Source organism: Rousettus aegyptiacus, unplaced genomic scaffold (assembly GCF_014176215.1).
Source record: "Rousettus aegyptiacus isolate mRouAeg1 unplaced genomic scaffold, mRouAeg1.p scaffold_m13_p_9, whole genome shotgun sequence".
Lineage (NCBI taxonomy): Eukaryota > Metazoa > Chordata > Mammalia > Chiroptera > Pteropodidae > Rousettus > Rousettus aegyptiacus.
In genome coordinates, this window is record NW_023416312.1 from 63,055,733 (window position 1) to 63,075,471 (window position 19,739).

The window sequence follows — 19,739 nt, forward strand, 5'->3', positions numbered from 1 at the left end:
TTGCACCCCTCTACTTCTATCAACCTGCTAGTCACCTTACTCCTAATTATGCATTTTTTTAAATCATTTTGTTTTAGGTAAGCTCACCCCTTTCAGTATTTCCTATAATGCAGGCCTCGTAGTAGAGTATTCCCTCAATTTTTGTATGTCTGGGAAGGTCTTTATTTTTCCTTCATATTTAAAACAGAGCTTAGCTGGATTCATTATTTTTGGCTAGTAATTCCTTTCATGTAATAGTTTGAATATTTGATTCCACTCCTTTCTGGCTTGTAATGTTTGTGCTGAGAAGTCTGACAAAGACCTGGTGGGTTTTGTTTATAGGTTACTGTCTTCTTTTCCATGGCTACCCTGAGAATTCTGTCTTTGTCATTGATTTTTGATAACTATAATACAGTGTGTCTTGGTGAAAGCGTTTTTTGCGTTGAGATAATTGGGTATACTTTTGAGTTCTTGAATACCAAGCTCCAGCTCATTCCTTATATTTGGGAAATTCTCGTCATCTACTTGTCTGAAAATGCTTTCTAATCCCTGCTTCTTTTCCTCCCCAATAATGCCCATTATTCTTATGCTTTCTCTCCTGATGGTATCAGCTAGTTCTTGTATTTCTCTTTCTTTATTTTTCATTCTTCAGTTTCTCTCTTCTTCCTTCTGATTTATTTCTAGATTTCTGTCTTTGATATCACTGATCCTTTCCTCCATTTAATCAACTCTATTTCCCAAGCTTGCTATTTCATTTTTCATTTCTTGCAGTGTATTATTTATTTCCAGAAGTTCTATTTGTTTCTTGTTGAGGGTTTCAACCTCCTTGCTTAAGAACTCATTCAGCTCATCTAGTTGTTTTCAGTTTCTGAAATTGTTGATATGAATCATTTGGCATCTCATTGAATTTTTTCAGAAGTAACATCCTAAATTCTCTGTCACTTAAGTCACATATTTTTATGTCTGTAAGCTTATTTTCTGGAGATTTTTCTATTTTTTTCTGAGATGCCTTGTCACCTTGGTTGTTCATGGTGTTTAATGGGCTATTTCTCTGCCTGGGCATTAATGGAAATGTATTCTGCTGTTTTTCCAGAAAGAAACTTTATTATATAATAGTCTGTCTAGCCTATTGCAAAGAAGGCATTTTTCTTTTGGTTTCCATCGATAGCATCTAAGCCTTTTGGATCCCTGCTTTATATAAAGCCATAATAATGCCTTTTTTGGTATTTCTTAATCATACTCGCTACCCTCAGTCTCAGTCCCTGTCAGTGTTAGTAACAGTTTTGGTAATGTTTTCCCAGATTCCCCAGGTGGTTCATGGTGTTCAGTCTCAGAGGATATGGAGGAGGGGCCCTCTGGGTTGGGGGTTTGGGGCTGTGGCTAAGTCTCAGTTTTGAAACCACAGCTGGTAAAAATCATCTGTTGTTTCTCTGCTGTCCTGTTTCACTGCTTTCTGCCCTGATGACTGGGCCCTGCCTCCACCCATGTGGAGCTCACAGCACTCGCAGGCAGGGCTGTTCAGGAAACTCACCACATGTTCCCCCTTCCCCCTCCTCCTACAGGGAGCTCTGGCAGCCGCGAGAGGCACCTTCTTTGTTTCTCCCAGTCCACCGTTGGTCACCTAGAGTTCTGATTTGTGGTTGCCCTTATGCACAGATCCCATGCTAAGACATGCTGGTGTGCTGTTTGGCTGTTTTTTGTTGAGTTTTAGATGTTCAGCTTATTGATGTTACGAGGGGAGAGTTCTGGGTATCTCTCACTCTGCCATGTTTCTCCAGTCCCCAATTTATTTCTAATATAAGTTCCAGAAGGATGGAATAAAATAATCAGGAAGAAGCAATATTTGAATATATACTTTTTCAAAATTAAAGGTATATATAAATCATTAGATTGAAGGATCACAACGAATCCTGAACAGAAAAATTAAATAAATTTGTACTCAGATGTATCATAGTGAATATACAGGGCATCAGAGATAGTAAATATCTTAAAATCTGCCAGAGAGAAGAAAATACATATTTATTTCAAAGGGAATTATAATCAGATAAGAGAGTTTCTTTTCAGCAATAATAGATGCCTTAGACAATGGAATAATGTCTTAAAAATGTTGAAAGGAAATATTTTTCAACCTAGAATTCTATATCTAACTAACAAACTGTAAGAGTGGGGTAAAATAAGTATATTTTTAGATATTCAGAGACTGTGAGTTATTACTGATAGAGTCTCAATGAATGAGCTACAAAAGAGTTTTGAAAGAAGGAAAATGAAATTAAAAAGTAGAATACAAGAAGAAATGATGAACAATGAAGTTGGTAAAATATTGGTAAATATAAATAAACATAGGCAGTAAAAATTAATAACTGTGGTCATAAATAATTCCATGGATTTGAAACAAAGTAAAACTGGAATGCAATTTAAAATGAGATGGGTGGGAAGATAAATTATAGGCTTTCTAGATTTAAACATGAAAGTTAAAATTTTTAGGACATACTGAAACAACAGTTAAAAAAGTTATAACTTTCAAAGTAGCACAGGAAAAAAAGAATTATGATAATTTGATCAGGGCATTGGAAGACAGAAAAAAGAGGAAAAAATGCAAAGAAAAAAACATTAAAACACAAAATAACATGACTGAAATATTTCCAAATACATTATCAATTTCAATAAATGTAAACATGTTAAACTTTCAGATATGATTTTTTAAATTAGTTATATGCTACGTGTAAGAGACAAACTTAAGCAAATTTATATAAAAAGGTTGAATATAAAGAAATGGCAAAAGGTACACTGGACATATACTAAACAAAGGAAAGGTAGTATAGCAATACTAATATGAATTTAACTTCCTGTAGATTTTTTAAATGATTTTGCTCAACCAATGTAGATAATTGCCTTTATATTTCATTTCTCATTTTCTACATTTTTCCTTGACTATTAATATTGAAAACATTGATAATTTTTAGTGATTTGGTGCAAATCTTGAAGACACTGATAATTAAATGGTCCTAATTATTAAAAATTCTTCTACAGAAATATAACTAGACTACATGTTATCTTCCTCAATGAGCAGAAGCCAAAACCTATTCAGTTAGTGTACCAAGCTCCCAAATGGCATTTCTATTACAAGATAGTTTCTCAAGAATTAGCCGATAAATGAAATTTATAATGGTCCTTCCTAATTTACAAAGCTTTTTTACATTCATTATTTTTTTCTTTTTTGAGTTGAGGTATATTTGGCATATAACATATTAGTTTCAAGTATACATGTGTTGATATTTAGATACACTGTGAAATGATCACTACAATAAGTCTAGTTACCATCCATTACCATACATAGTTACACATTTTTCTTGTTATGAGAACTTTTAAGATCTGCTCTCAGTAAATTTCAAATATACAGTACAGTATTATTAACTATAGCCACCATGCTTTACATTATATATACCCCCATGACTTATTTATTTTATAACTAGAAGTTTGTACTTTTTGAACCCTTTCATCTATTTTGCCCACTCCCCATCCTTGCCTCTGGCAATCACCAATCTTTTCTCTGTATCTCTAAGCTCAGGGTGTTTTTTGTTTGTTTGTTTGTTCGTTTTAAGATACCACATGTAAGCAAGATTGTGCAGTATTTCTCTTTCTCTTCCTGGCTTATTTTACGTAACATAATGCCCTTAAGGTCTGCCCAATGTTGTTGGAAATGCAAGATTTAATTGTTTTATGACTAAATAATATTCTATTATGTGTGTATATCATTTATACATATCCATTCATCCATCAGTGAACACTTAGTTTGTTTCCATGTCTTGGCTATTGTAAATAATACTACAATGGACATGATGGTGCATATATCTTTTAGAGTTAGTGTGTGTGTGTGTGTGTGTGTGTGTGTGTGTGTATTTTTTTTGGATAAATACCCAGAAGTGGAATTGCTGGATCATACAGTAGTTCTATTTTTACTTTTTTAGGACCCTCTACACTGTTTTCTGTAGTGGCTACACCAATTTACATTCCCACCAACAGTGCACAGGGGTTCCCTTTTCTCCACATTTTCATCAACACTTGTAAATTCTTGTCTTTTTGATAAAAGCCATTCTGACAGCTGTGAGGTAATATCTCATTGTGGTTTTGATTTGCATTTCCCTTGATTAGTGATGCTGAGCATCTTTTCATGGATCTGTTAGCCATATGCATGTCTTTTTTTTGAAAAATGTTTTTTCAGATCCTCTGCACATTTTTTAATCAGATTGTTTGATTTTTTTTTTACTATTGAGTTGAATGAGTTCTTCATGTATTTTGTATATTAATCCCTTATAGGATATATGATTTGCAATTTTTTTTCTCCTGTTCAGCAGGTTGCTTTTTCATATTGTTGATGGTTTCCTTTTTTGTGCACAAGCTTTTTAGTTTGATGTAGTCTCACTTGTTTATTATGTTGCAATTTTAATGAATGAATTAGATTTATATTTGTTAACATAGTTACTCATGTATTCCCAGATATGTTTCATGATAGTTTTGGAAATTACTAGGTCTGTAAACTTAAAAGTCACTCATTTATGAGTATAGAATTTGTGTGAATGGTTTGATTGTGCTGGGTTTTTTGAAGGCTACAAAATTTAAAATCTTATTCTTTATATCTGGTAACTTAGATAAGTAGATAAAACATACATTGAAAGCTAACAATAAACAATAACAGTACTATTGAGATCAAAAGATGTTATTGGTAGCCTCTGACTTATGCAATCCTTTAAAAAGTCTGTTATCTACTTGCTGCTAATTATAGACCTGATCACTAACTGGAATACCCTGTTCTTTTCTAGCCTTATAGACCTTGCTCCATGGTGGGGTCAGTGGAAGCAAGAGGGAAAAAGTCTCTTCTCCCTCACCCATGTTCCATACACCCCTACCTATCTGTCTTATCTACATAATAAAGTGCTCAGAGTAGATTTTCTGAAGAAAAAAATCACTGCCTATATACATGCATTTATACGGTGTCTTTTTATACCTCACAACCTAAATATGGTCTGCTCCTGTTTTTTTTCCTCATTAAAATATAAATTAGTTCTCACCAGAAATAAGGGTAAAATGAATCATTAAAATAACAGTGATTATACTTACAATATATAATTATATACACACACACACACACAAGTATAATTTTTCTTGGTAATTAACCTATATCTTAGTTATGCCTTGGGCTTAAAAACATAATGTGTTTTATATGGTAATTTAGTAGTATTCAAGCTTAAAAATAAAAGAATTCTAGGTCATGATTTTCCATCTTACCCAATTTCTAAATATATTTTGTCGTTTTCCTAATTATTACCTTTGAAATCTTGCTGGTCACAATGAGTGCCTGCAAATATTTCTTGTATTGAATTTACACTCATTTATATTAATTATGAACATATAATTGGGATAGGTAATTACAATCCCAAGTTACTAAATTAAAAAAAAAACAAAGCATGATTTTTCAGAGGAATTCTTCATATAAACATTTATATCTTGCCATTTCTTAATATTAACACTCAAATAAGAAAACAGGCGTAGAAAGCATTTCAACTTATTCCTGGCAGGGTCAATCATAGGATATTTTTTCCTATAAGCTAAATATAATTACTTAATTTTTAAAAATTGAAATAACCTCTAACTTGTTCTTTGCATGCTATATTTTACAACACATTGATGAAGAACTCTCAGTGTAACTTAGGTCATTGTAATAGCTAATTATCACTGGTCTATATTATTTTATTAGTTTTGGGAAGGGAGATTTATTTCTATAAGATAGAAAGATTAAATCATTGCCCAATCTTTAGTTTAGTCTTATTAGCTTTGAATGTTTCTCTTGGCTTTGGTTGATTCCTTGCATTTTTATGTGTGATTAAATGTTTTATTATTTTTGTTATTAAGCATGATTATAGGAAATTAAGTGCATTCATCAACTGAATTTTGAGTTTAAATTGTAATATTGCAATATTTTGCATCCCTGGCGAGTAACAAGTATGTATTCAACTGCTTCATCTTTTCTTACAATTCAGTCTAGTATTTCACCTTGTAATAAATTTTCAGTAAGTCTCTTCTTAGGTTTAAGGAACCAAGAAAGTAGTCTGGGAATATGGACTAAAGTTAAGAAAGGGGAAGTAGTATATTAACCACACTGAAAACTTACTGTTGATGGTCCCTCTTGCCTCAGCAAGTTTTTGTTTGTTTGTTTTCTGTTTGTTTGTTTTTGTTTTCTGTTAATGAACACTAAAGAATAAGCAGCGTGCAAGGAAGCAATTTAGCAACCATGGTACACTCTTAAACAGAGTTGTTGTCAGCTTGCCTCTGCTAGCAGAACCGACAACATGAGTGTCTTGTTCCAAAACCTATTTTTTTTCTGATTCTACCATATATATTCAGTTCCTGTGGTATGTTGCTCAATTAAAATATTATTTTACAAAATTCCTTAGCATGGTATCTTGTACAAAATAGGTGCTCAATAATTATTTTCTGAATATGTCATAATGTGTAGGAGAGAAATTATATTCTGCCTTAAAAATTAAATGTGTTAGATAAATTGTACATAAATGAATTGAACAATCAAGAATTGATCTTTCATCTCAATTTAATTCCCTCTTTGTTTTCCATATGCTATTTATATCTGAAAGTAGTATAACATATAATAAATTAATGGTCTTTTTGAATGTGAGTTATATCCAAGAAAAAGACTGTTTTGTATTTATTCAGGTTACTATTAGCAAAGATTAACAAAGTTTTGTTTTAAGCTTAAATTTCACCAACATTGAGCAGTTGTCCCATTTCTAAAGGGTATTATTCTCATGAATTTGACTTAACTTGAATTCGTCACTGACTCTAAAGAGAATACATGTTTATTTAAGAGCATTTAGAAAATATAGAAAAAGTGTAAAGAAGATAATTACAAATCTCCATAAAGCTATTTACAGAGAAAACTATCACTTTTTAATACTTTGGAGTATATTTATTTTTAAAGTGAATTTAGTTCTTTCCTTACTTTAATAAGAATTATCTTTTGGACATTCAATTTACATTTTTCTGAGTGGTTGTTTGATTTTTAAAGTTAAACTATTCCTCATTAATCTGTGTTTTTTTGAAGTGAATAATTTGACTTGGTTAGTTTATATGTCAATTGTGTCTATTCATTGTGTCTTTAATAGGTCGAGAAAGCATAAGCACTAGTATGCAGGGGAAAGCCAGAAAAACTATAAGTCATGGGTGGGAAAGTCAGCTGTGGAGAGAGAAAAAATTTGGCTTACTAGATCACCTACATTACAGCTATGTTTATCCTGAAAGTATTCCACGGAAATTTACTGTCGAACACAAAAGTTTTCTTATTCAGCAGTATAATTCTCAGCCTGCAAAATATATACCACCAAAAGAAAGGCCCCCCAAACTTAATGATTTTAAAAGTGCCCGAAGCCTTGGACATTTTGAAATAACCATCCTAGGTAAGTCAACTGTTCTTCTCTTTGAATATTATGAATTTAGCATATTTTAAATAGAGACGGTAATATTTTGATTAAAAAAAATAAGCACCCCTACCCCCCCCCCGTGCGCGCGCGCGCGCGCGCGCGCGCGCGCGCACACACACACACACACACACACACACACACACACACACACACACAAATTAAGCCCAATAAGAACTCCTATTTGGCTCAAACCAAAGGAATAATGTACATTAAGCTCTAATTGTGGGCTTTTGAACACTGGCAAGTCCTCAGAAAGTATTTGAGGAGAAAAGATTGGGAATCTACAGAACTTTCCTCACCCCTGTCTGACTGCTTCTGAAACTGAAACTGATTCTGTTCTCCATTAGCCTTCAGTTTCCGGCCTATATTATCTGCCTCTTTCTCAGAGCACCTGAACCATTCAAAGGTAAAATATAGGTTAAAGAGGAAAGGGTCCTAATCAAGAGAAGCTCCTGTGAACATAAATCTGTTTAGCCCTGAAGAAAATAAAATTCTCAGGTAACTCAAGTTCAACAGAAAGAAGCCACTGAATGAACTTCTCATGTCTGATAAGGGAAAATGAGCTGATTTTCTCAAGTTGTTCAAAAGCTAGAAGTAGCTAATGAACTTACAGAAATTTAAAGGAGTCAACACATTTTTAAACATATTAATTTTTAAATTTGTTTTTAATGAGGGAAAATGTACACAAAAAATCATTTTAACAAAATTTTAGTCAAAATGAGCTAATCTCAAAGTCAAGGAAAAAAATTGTATTTGTGCTTTAAAGGAAGGTTTCATTGTTTTAAAATGAAAGAACGAGGAAAAATCATTTGTAAATTAATTTACTGCCTGAAAGAAAATGCAGTTTATAGATTTTTATATCTAGACTACTGGCATGAATTACCTTGACCTCTATCAAGATTCCTTTTTCCCCTTTACTCTCTCCTACTCCCACTCTCCTACTCCCTCTTTACACATAAATATGTACATATGTGTGATTGTGTATATGTGTATAATCTATGAAAAGTATGAATTTCCACTGACTTTGTTAGACAGTCTTAGACCTAAGTTTCAAATGCTTCTTTGCAGTAGACTGAATGACTTGTTCTTTTTGGGTACTTTACTAATCTTGGTTTTATATCTAGGAAACAAAAATTACAGCAAAGATTTCCCATATATCACAAAATGTAACCATTGAAATCATGAGATCTTCTGGAAACATAGAAATTGAATTATATGGGAACCTGACATTTTTTTCTCTAACACAACTCTGAACTCTAGTTTTAACTAAAGAACAGCAAATGTTATTAACAGCAAATGTTATTAATAATGTTGAATATAGACCACCTTATTTTACAATTTAGAGAGCAACTCAAAAAGTACCATCGATGACATGCTGATAGTAAACCTTTCTGAAAATATCAGGATTTTCAACTTCCGATATTTTCTCAATTATAAGGCATACTATATATTTTTTTCACATTTGCAAGTTGGAATGCATCTTATGGTCAGTGGGTACATGTAATTCAGTGTTTCCTTTTTATTAAAACAAACTTATTCAGTAGATTATATACCTTAGCGTTAAATTTAGTCTTGGAATCAAGGAAATAAGATACCAGAATGTGCACATTCACATGAGTTTTGCAGCATTGCTAAAATTCATTGGGTAATTATACTTGCTATAATACTGAGTCATAATACTCCATAAACTCTAGATATCATGACTATTTTATTTTATGAATACCAAATTTTAGTAACTTTAGAAATCTTTAAGTAGCCTTTAGTTGTATGTCACATTAAAGCTATGGAATTTAGTATCGTTTTCCCATAAAAAATGAAAGAATGAACTTGGTTTTCCTGAATTAGTTTATAGCTCTACAGGAAGGACTTTTCTTACCTATAATTGACCCATACTCAGTACTTAAGAATTGCTGTAGGGATGAATAGGAAAGATATTAAGTTCATGGAATCTATAGGACACGGTGAACAATGTCAGAGAAGAACAAAAGGGAGGAGTTAAAGATAGCTCCCAGGTTTCTGGTTTGGGTGACTGGGTGGAATTCATAGAGTTTTAAAGCTTTGCTCTTTTGTTTACCCTTTCTCCAGCCACAATGGGCTCCTTACTCTGGTCATCCATTTTGGCTACTCCCTGAAATACCCTCCTGTTTATTTAAATTCTACTCAGCCTTTAGTACCCAGCCCAAACCTTTGCCTTTCATCCAACTTATCTGACATTGACCCATGTAAAGAGACGACAGTCATAGGTCAGGATTCACTTTGGTTATTTCCCAATAGTCCCTTTTCTATTGCAGCTTTTAATAGTCCTAATGATAAGTGTTTGACACTTGTCTTGTATATTTGAGGACAGATGGAACCTAGTTGCTACTATACATACTGTACCATATATATTTAAGTCCAAATGGCAATAAGGGAAGCAATACTTCTCTGAATTTGCCTATCTTGTAATGGCATCTGTCAAGAATGACCAAGAAAGCACTCTACATGTTTTCATTTATGTGACCAGGCCGTCCTCTGGATATTAAGATTTCAACTCCTCATCAGTAGGGAGAATTTTTTGGATTGTTATTTCCAGCAATAGCGATACATTGTGCTGAAATGTCTCCTCTTTCAACCAATAGCACGTATTCATAAATGTTTGCACAGCTAAGGGTTTAGTCTGTAGTTTTGAAACACAGTTTGTTACAGGTATGAAGCTTTTTGGCATATGTTAGGATCAAACCAGCAAATGTGTCCTCCTTAGCACCACGTACTAACCCACTGAACTTTTAATAAAGTGTAATTTTTCAATAACAGGTCTGAACCATGAGATAGCAATTGATGTTGCATTCCTACCCATGTATTGTCCAGAAGATATCCGAGCATCTCAAATAGACACGTTATTAACCTGCATGAATCACAGCTGTGTATATCCACAGGAAGTAAATGGTAATGAAAGGGTGCCAGGTCCAAGAGCAATTGCGGGTAAGACGACCTTGTTATTCTTTTCATTCAGAAATTAAAATTAATTAATATTGTAAACATTCCTAACCTTAAGATATTTTATAAATAGTTCTAACCTTAACATTTAATACAGTTTACCCATTTGGTAAACATAACCAAGACCTATAAGTGAGAATATATTTTTAAATGAAATTGAATGGATTAATGGTTTCTATTCGAGGCAAGCATTAAGAATGTTCTCTTATAATACAATTCTAAATGTAAGTATTTGTTAGACCTAAGTGGTATGCATATGGAGCAGTGCAGATTCTGTTGTTCTCTCCTTTTAACTCAAGGGAGATAATTTGTCCTTTCACCTTATAATTGCCCAAAATTTTAATACCTCCATAGTACAGTTGTTTTCTCTTGTAAACGTTTAGTTATTCATGTGCTGTGCAATAAATTCCTTGAGGAGTGCTAAAAGTGTATGCAATCCCAATAGCGAAGCCCTTCAACCAACTAATTGTTTAGGCTTATACATAATAGACCAAATGTATGTATATATATCTTATTCACTTTTAAGAAAGCCTTTATTATCTTGGGATTTTGTGGTGGGTCTTTCTATGCTGATGAAACTCTTGGATGTATGTTGTTTTTAAACAGATTTTATGAGCTGTGCCTGATGATTAACTTTTAGCATTAATGGTTACTGCAAACTGAACATGAGTAGCTAATTTTATAAGAAAGCATGGCATAGGGAATGCAGTTACCATTAATGTAATGACTAGGTGGAAAGCCAGAGGAGAGAAAGAGCAATAAGGAGGATCATTTTATAAACTATATAAATGTCTAACCAATGTACTGTATACTTGAAACTAATAAAATGATTTTTTTTAAAGAGATGAAGTTTGTTTCTTTTCCCCAGTCTTTTTTAGAAATGACATATTAGCTCACTTGCAGTATTGCTTCTTACACTGCAGCTCCTTAGACTTCCAGAAATTCCACATTTCTTAATTCATGCCTTAATATGTAGTTTAAATATTTGTTCACTTATGTTCTTGCTTCATACAATATTCACTTCTGTTACGTTTCTTCTATATGTATATGTTATTATTAAAATAAAAGGCAAAATTCTCAGGCACCTACAAGTTGTTAGTGCTGTTCTGCCAAAGCAGTTGACATTTAGGAGGCGAAGGGCAAAAATCAGTAGAGGAGAAGAGTGATGTAATCAAAAGCAAGGTCATTCATTTCATGTTTTTCATGACATAGCATTATTAATAGTAATGGTATTCATTTAGCTCTGTGCCAACAACTATGCCTGAGCATTTTCATAAGTCACAACTAATCCTAACAAAAGCCTTGCAAGGTGAACATCATTACTTCCTATTTATAGATAATTAGACGGAAGATCAGATTTACCAGCATGATGACAGCTAGGATTTGAACACAGATTTGTCTGATTTAAAACTTTTTTTATTCCTTCTGTGATTCCAAACTGAGATATAAAAATAGATACAGAATAATGTAATGTGGTGGCTTATAAGATAACATTGGTGGTGTCGTCTTTTAAACATTTTTTATAAACTAGTTTCTTTTTGTTACCATGAAAATGTGTATATTACTTTGGTCCACTAAAATAAAATAAAAATAAAAATAACTAAATATGGCTTTGGAGTACCATCCCATATCTTGACATTATTAGTAGCATCTGTTTTATGTATTCACTATTTTCTGCAGAAGTTACTATAACATAACTTTGATGAATATGTGTGATGAGTGGAGGGAAGAGGGAGAAGATGAAAGACAGTGTTAATATTATAAGAGGAAAAAAAAGTCAGCTTATATGATACTAAATCCAAGTAAATATTTAACTATTTTACAATACTTACCATATGCTTTTTACTTTTAGGTGATATTTTAAGAGCAGTAACTGAGCTGGATAGAACGCATGTCATCTGTATCTTGGATATCTGTAATTTGGGTAACAACAAGGTAGAAGTCTGTTTGCATAAAATTTATAGCCCAGATAATATTTATTAAAAATTGAAAAATGGAATTATTACAGGTTATAAAGAGAGCACTGCCTTAAAGATATTTTATTATTTTGTTGGTAATATCAATAACTTTTTTTCTGCAAAAATATCACTTAAGCTCAAAAGTTATTAAGTGGTTTTATGTTCATCTTGTATTTGGAGCTGAAAAACTTCATTTTAAATTTATTACTAAAACAGTCATCAAAACAATTTTTGTCAATCAAGAAAATTTACCTAACTTTGATATGACTATTATCTTGACTTATAATAATTTATGTTCACTGCTTTATTTGTGAAGTGTACTTTTGTTATAAAGCTTCAGCATAAGGCATCCTGACTTAGAAGAGTAACTTTTTATGAACATTTAACGTCCTGCCACTTTGATTCACCTATAATGGGAAATTTCGAATTGCTAATTTGACAATTAAATTCTTCTAAAGTAGCAAACCTGCATTTCTCATAAATAAGGTAGTTTCTGTTATTTTCAAAAGCACACATTAGTTGTTATGGCCCAGTTGCTCAGGTCTTTAGTTTGGTCAGCTGTACAATGTGAGTGCTAAATTAAATTGTCTTAATGGTTTTCCACTCCCTATTGTGACTTCATACCCTTTAAATTTCTAAATGCATTGACCAATGTGTGATCTTAAAGCCAAAAGCTACAATATGTCTATGTTCTTGCTGTATTCATTTATAATTTTGATACATGTAATATGAGTTTAGTGAAATTTTATCTCAAATTAACATTTAAGTGCTCATATTCGAAATATAAAACAGTAACTAAGGGAATTGATTTTATTCTGGTTGTCTATTTAAGTGACATCTATGCGGTTGACATCTGTGTACATCTTTGACTATCACATGAGTTAAAAACTATTCTGTATTAAGATAAATCTGATTGTAGTAATCTGTTAACTTGTGGAGTTTCCTTCTAGCCCTATGGTTCTGTGACTTCACATGCTATACATTTTAAATGTGTTGAGCAGCTCACGAACCTAAAGACAGATGCTACAGTTTGTTCATAAATGTGTTCAGTCTTTTGTTCGTTTTAAGTGGGTTTAAATGTTAATTAAAACTATGAATCCTTCTCATGTTGAAATTTGAGTGTACTATTAAAGAAGTTAAAACAATAACTTTTTTGGTCACCCATCTCATTTTGAATGAATTCGATGTCTTTAATATTTTTGGCCTATAACAGACCTACATGTACTTGCTAAATGAGCCAATATGATTTTTCCATATGGGTTGAAGAATGTTGTTTTATCAAGAAATCTGGGTTTTTTTTGTATTTAGCTATAATAAACTGTATAAGACAATTCAGTTTTAGTGCCACATAAATGTTGGGGAAGGGAAAAAATAATACTTAAGTGGTTATTGACTAAATCCTCAGGCTGAGATTTCAAAACTATACACTTTAGCAGGTATAATTTCTGTTCTCATATTGAATGAGAAATATGAACATTATTTTTAATTTAGGGTTTTCAAAGACAAATTCTCTGGCAATTTATTTTATGTTCTAGTAACATTTCTACCCAAATTTGGAGTTAAACATCTTTGTCCACATTTCTGGATGTTACAAAATTAGATAGCTACTGTGGTAGTTTCCTAAGAAAAATAGCAAACTACCATCAGAACTTATCTTTAAGTGGCAATATGTGTTCATTAATTCCAAAGCAACACAAATGTACTACTGTGATGTCACCTTCACACTAACAAGTAAATTACTAAATTAAGAAATATTACATAGTCTACCAGAGAACCACAGTCTCTCTCTCTGAAGTTTCTAATTTTATATGGCACATGGGATATACACATTGAAATCCATTGGTAAGCTATTAAAGGAAGGGAAGAATCTGAGCACATGTTCTCTCTGCCATTTTTATTTCTTTGTTGGAATTATACTGCATTCATTTTACTCATATTAAGATAAGGACTTTTAAGAAACTTGAAACCTTTACCTGGTAACACTAAAATATTTGATGTTTTTAGCTAGATACCTTCTGCTAATATGGACTATAGATTATAACCAATTCTATTATTCCAAAATTATTTATAAAGTTTATAATCGAGCTGGTTGCTATTTCACTGGTTACCTTTTCAGGTACATTGTCTTTTTTTCTTTCTCTTTTTCCTTCCTTATGCATTGCTACCCAAGAATTTGAAGGTAAATTGATGGGAGATGAAATATCTATTACTGGTTCCTGTTTATTTCAATAATCAACTGCTTGTACTGAAAGAATTTTAGGGAAAAATGTTAAAATTTAATAAGTAAAACAAGGTATGTGGACTATCTGAAAATTACAGTTATTTGAGATTTGTGTCAAGTCATATTGTATTATATTAATTTGACCCAACTCTCCAAAATAGAAACATTACATATAAACTTATTTATTGGTCCAGGTCATACTACTGACTATATTATCCCTCATTCTTACTTTGTTATGTTGATAGCACGTTTAGCCCTAAGTTTTTGCTTTTCTTTATACTAAAGAAATAAAAAGTAGATTTTGCGGAGGAAAAACAGATTTAAAGCTGGTTATAATAGCTCCATCCCTAAATCCCTGTGGAACTTTAAGAAAAGCTGCATAAACTGCTTGGCCTTAATTTCCTTATTTGTAAAATTTGAAAAATAATGGTCCCATCCAGTTCTATTATTATTTGGTGTATTAATATGTTATTAGGACACTGAAAATGTCTTTGTATTATTTTAATGTTTTGTGAAAATGTGGTTTTCTATGAAGAATATTTTAAAGTTATGATTATACTATTATCAATTACAGCAACTCATTGTAAAAAAAATTGAAATCTTTGAATCTCAGTTATTTTTACTCTAGCGTTCCTCCTAAGTTGTTGCCTGTTCAGTGATACATATATTTTTTCAAAACAGAAATCTGAAATATTTTAACTTTTTAAATCACATGCACATTTTCATTGAAAATCAAGCAACTCTTTTTAAAGAATTCAAGTACTTCTGATTCTATTCTGAGATTATTGTATTTCACTCCTAGTAGCTTAAGATCTAGATGTTGCCCCTAACAAGATTTTAATATCTATTTTGTAGAGGGAGATCTGAAACAGAAAAAGAATGAATGATTTAATGTAAAATTGCCAAGGCAATTAAGTTGTATAGTTAGGCTTACAACTCCAAAGTCTGTTTCTTTCATGTCTAATTTGAGCACAAAGTAAAATGTTTGAATAATAATAAAATTTCAGTTAGTGTATCAGGTCACTGGGAGATAAACTTTTCCAAATCCTGGAGCTCATAAAAGAATGAGCTGAATTATTGCAACATATATCCAAATATGCCCACTTGAGCAAGCACTGGGTTAGCACTAGGAGCACAACACACTACACACAAAAACAGTCATAGCACCTGTTTTCATAGAGCTTACAGTATTGTGGAGAAGAAAGATGTTCAAATAAGTGCACAAATAAGTGATATAAGTGCCCCGAAGGAAATATATGTGGTTTATATTAGAGCTTTTTAACAAAGGAAGCCTGCCCAGGACAGGGAAGGGAGCACTGGACAAGTTTTTTCTGAGGAAGTGAACTTGAGATGCAAAGGCCTTGCAGTACAAGATGTGTGTAGACTTGAAAAAGAACTGACATGGCTGGAGAACAGAAAGTGGGGTACAAGATGAGACAAGCCAATAGACAAAGGCTCTTATAGACTATGCAGAGCCTTGGGGCCATGGTAAGGATTTTAGTTTGTATCTTCAGAGCACTGAGAAGCCATTAAATGGTTTGTGGCCAGTACATGCCATGATTTGATTCACGTTTTAGAATGGCCACTCTCTCCTGGAAGGAGAATAGATTATAAGGAGGTTTGCAGAGATTGTTAAATTATACACTAATACCTATTCTCCTCTTCTATAGTAATAGATCTCTTAATTTTTACCCAAGCACATGGCTATCTAGGATAAAGAATACTTTTCCCTGTTTCCTCTGTAGCTAGATATATTGTCTCGTGACTAAGTTCTGGCCAATAGGAAGTGAGCATAAGTGATATATACACTTTCTGAACTGTTCTCAAAGATTATGAGGAAATGGTCTCTGTTTTCTCCCTTTTTTGCTGAGAATATGATGGCGGTGAAACATCTTGGATCATGAAGAGAAGAACAACACTCTAGGGATGTCCACACGACCAACTAGTAGGAGCCCAGGTCCATGATACTGTGGGGCTGCCATATCAACTTAGCACTGCTTACCTGTTTTGGCTGTCACATGAAAAGAAAATAGACTTCTATCTTGTTTATGCCATCATTAATTTGGGTCTCTGACCAACAGTCAAACATGTATCCTACTAATATAGGGAGCAAAAGTGAAATCAGGAGGACCGGCTAGATAACAAATGAGATCAAGAGAAGTGGCTATAGTCCATATACATTTTATAGATAACATTATAATACAGATTTAGGCATCTTGCCTGATTCTCATGGTCAAATTCTTAACAAATCCCGCTGAAAAAAAATTATAGCACAAAAAAATTTTCCTTCCCAATCACAAAGCTAATATCTTAATACTCAAATAAAATTAAATGACTTTCAGGTATCTTTGCTGTCATATGGGCCTAGGCATATTTTAATTTTGACATCAAGTGATTTTATTTCAGGTCTCATTTATTTTGCTTGGGGTAATATTAAGATTAATTTTTATTCCTTTTGAACATACACCAAGTTAAAGTCACCTATCCCAAAGTTGGAAGATTGCTATGAATCATTAAAGGTACCCATATTCTATTAGAAACAGTCCTGTACTTCCTCTTCTTTAAATTTTGGGTTTGCCACAGCTGTCATTCATTCACATGAAAAAATTTGAAATGTTCCTTACCTAAGAGATGAGTAATTTCCTTTTCTATACCTCTATCAATATTAATTACATACCTTTGCTAAGACACTTAATATTAAGGTACACACAATTGTAAAAGTCTAGAATTAACTGTTTGAAACAGTATGATATAGCAGTGGTTCTCAGACTAGACTTCATATTGGTATCACTTGGAGAGTTTTAAAAATTATGCCTAGATGTCACACCCCAAGTTTCTGATTGTGGTATAACCTGGACATCAAAGATAATTAACAGCTCCCCACGTGATTCTGATGTGCAGAGAAGTTTGAAAATTTCTGGTATATGGTACTGTTTCAAGCACTTGCTAGTTTTATTAGAGCTCAAGCTTTACCCAATGCTTTGAACTTACCTCCTCAGTTTCATCTACTCTCAGTGCAGCTTCATCATGAATTGTGCTGATAGAAAGGAAAAAAATAATAGTGGATCCTTTCTAAGTAGCTTTCATTTTCCTAGAGTGCTGGCATGTCAGATCTGGAAAAGACCTGATAAATTCTAATTCCAACCTCTGTTATTGTGTAAATGACAGGAAATTCCCAGATAGGTTTTTATTTTCCTGAGAATATAATACAAGTTGTTGTAGAATTGGCACTTGTGCAAACTTGTTTTGTAAGATGCTTCAAAAATGTTCAGAGCGCCATCTAAAGTACAAATAAATATCAAACCTTTAGAGATTGGAAATTGAAACACAAAGAGGTTGAAATAAAATGACAGCAGTTAATCTGTCAAACTTAAAAATAGGTCTAGTACTAGTCATCCTGTACAATTTGTATGATCTAAAGTTCTTAAATTATAAAATATATTAAGAATGACCTGGAGAGCTTATTTAACAATGTGAATTCCTAGATATTTTCCTCATGCTGATTTAGGATGACTGGAGGTGGAACCCATAAATCTTCATTTTTAATAAACTTCCAAGCGAGTCTAACATAGGCGCTCCCCAGACAAAACTCTTAACAACACTGAATAAGCACTAGACCACTCACCCTCCAGCAAACTGCCTTAAGAGTTAACAGGAAAATTACATTGATGTATGTTTATTGTTCCAGGACTAATTTTATGTAGCTGCAGTTTTTTAAAAACAACCTAAAAGTATATTTGTAAATTATGACTCTCTCTGAAAGCCATAAAAGTAAACATAAAAGCACTTATAAGTTTAATAAAGTTCTCTACACAGGCACTGCCACAAAGTGTTATGGGAAAGTTGTCATTTTTAAGGCATGTAATGATTTATTTTGTGCAAAAAAAATAATGTAAATATTTGAAACCGTTAATATTATTTGTGTTAATATTATTTAACAAAATTTGATTTCTAATGGGTTTAGCTAACTCCTCACTAATCAGTTTTTAAACTATTTTAGGAAAAGATTTTCCTTTAGAAACAATTTAATAACTGGTAGGAAAATGTTTTAAAATGTCTAGGACCTTGCTAATTATTTGCATATTGAATGCTGATGTTGAATTTATCACAGATATCTGTTAGCTATCAGCAAACTAATGGTTTTCACAATAATAACATTTCTGTTTTCAGTTTGATGATTTGTTTTTGTCCAGTGAGTACAGGCTTTATTATGAATTTTAACATCAAAATGGTAGTGCTAATAGCAAAATAATAAACTACTTGTGTTGACTATTAAATAGACCATAAGATAATATACGAGACCTTTAAACTTTTCAGTTTGAGTCCACAAATAATTATTAAGTGATTACTACGTGTAAAGTGTTACTAATACCAGGTGCTATAGGGGAGGGGATGTACAGATGTGTGATTGGCGCTTTGATAGAAAGGCTTGTATTGGTATTGTGCTTCTGTTGGAGTTTATTCATTAGGTTCAAATGTAGATTCTCTAAACTCTTCCCCTCTGCTGAGTGATGTTAACTGTTGCTTTCCACCTGCAGGGTCCACTCCAGACAAGAAGTAGGGTGAAGAAATAGTCTCATTGATCATCAACTTAAACAGTGTCTCCTATTTTCCTATTTTATGTTGTCCTGTTCCTTGACTCTAGTAGCCTTCCTGATTCCAGACAAGTTTCCTTAGACTTCTGACTACCATGTGTCTGCCCTTCTTTTGACCTGGTGCCTTTCTGATTTCTTGACATCCTGATGTCTGTTCATCTAGTTTTCTGACTCTTGGCCTAATCAGACTCCTGATATCTCTGTTTGTATTGTTGTCCATTTATCTATTCCTTTACCAGCCCTGGGCACACATTGCAATCTCCCTATCACGGCAACTTGCCCAGACCAGTTGACTCCATAGCAATGTCTGAGCGGTGCTGGTGTCCAGTGTACTCCTGATTAAAAATAGAACTTACAATAAAGGAAGCATTGAAAAAACATAAACCGGTCTATACATTGTAAAGAACTAGAATTTAAAATTCTAAATATTAAAAATTAAATATGGTACAATCTTGTTATAGTATAACACATAGGACATAAAACTTAATGGAATGCAGCAACTTATAGATATCAGTCA

The 19,739-nt window shown here is 32.7% G+C and overlaps 1 protein-coding gene across 3 annotated transcripts in view; it reads left to right on the plus strand.

Annotated features, from left to right (window-relative positions):
• The window catches only part of RADX (RPA1 related single stranded DNA binding protein, X-linked), a 62,195-nt gene extending 48,641 nt beyond the window's left edge, over positions 1-13,554 (plus strand). For 2 of the 3 annotated variants that reach the window (XM_016148429.2, XM_016148416.2), the window contains exons 12-14: positions 7,158-7,448; positions 10,266-10,433; positions 12,301-13,554. In XM_016148429.2, coding sequence (XP_016003915.2) covers positions 7,158-7,448; positions 10,266-10,433; positions 12,301-12,431 — 590 coding nt within the window. In that variant the 3' untranslated portion in view covers positions 12,432-13,554. Of the gene's footprint in view, positions 1-7,157; positions 7,449-10,265; positions 10,434-12,300 lie in introns of those variants that run through there. The other variant, XM_016148447.2, reaches the window with a different exon arrangement.
• Positions 13,555-19,739: the final 6,185 nt, after the last annotated feature.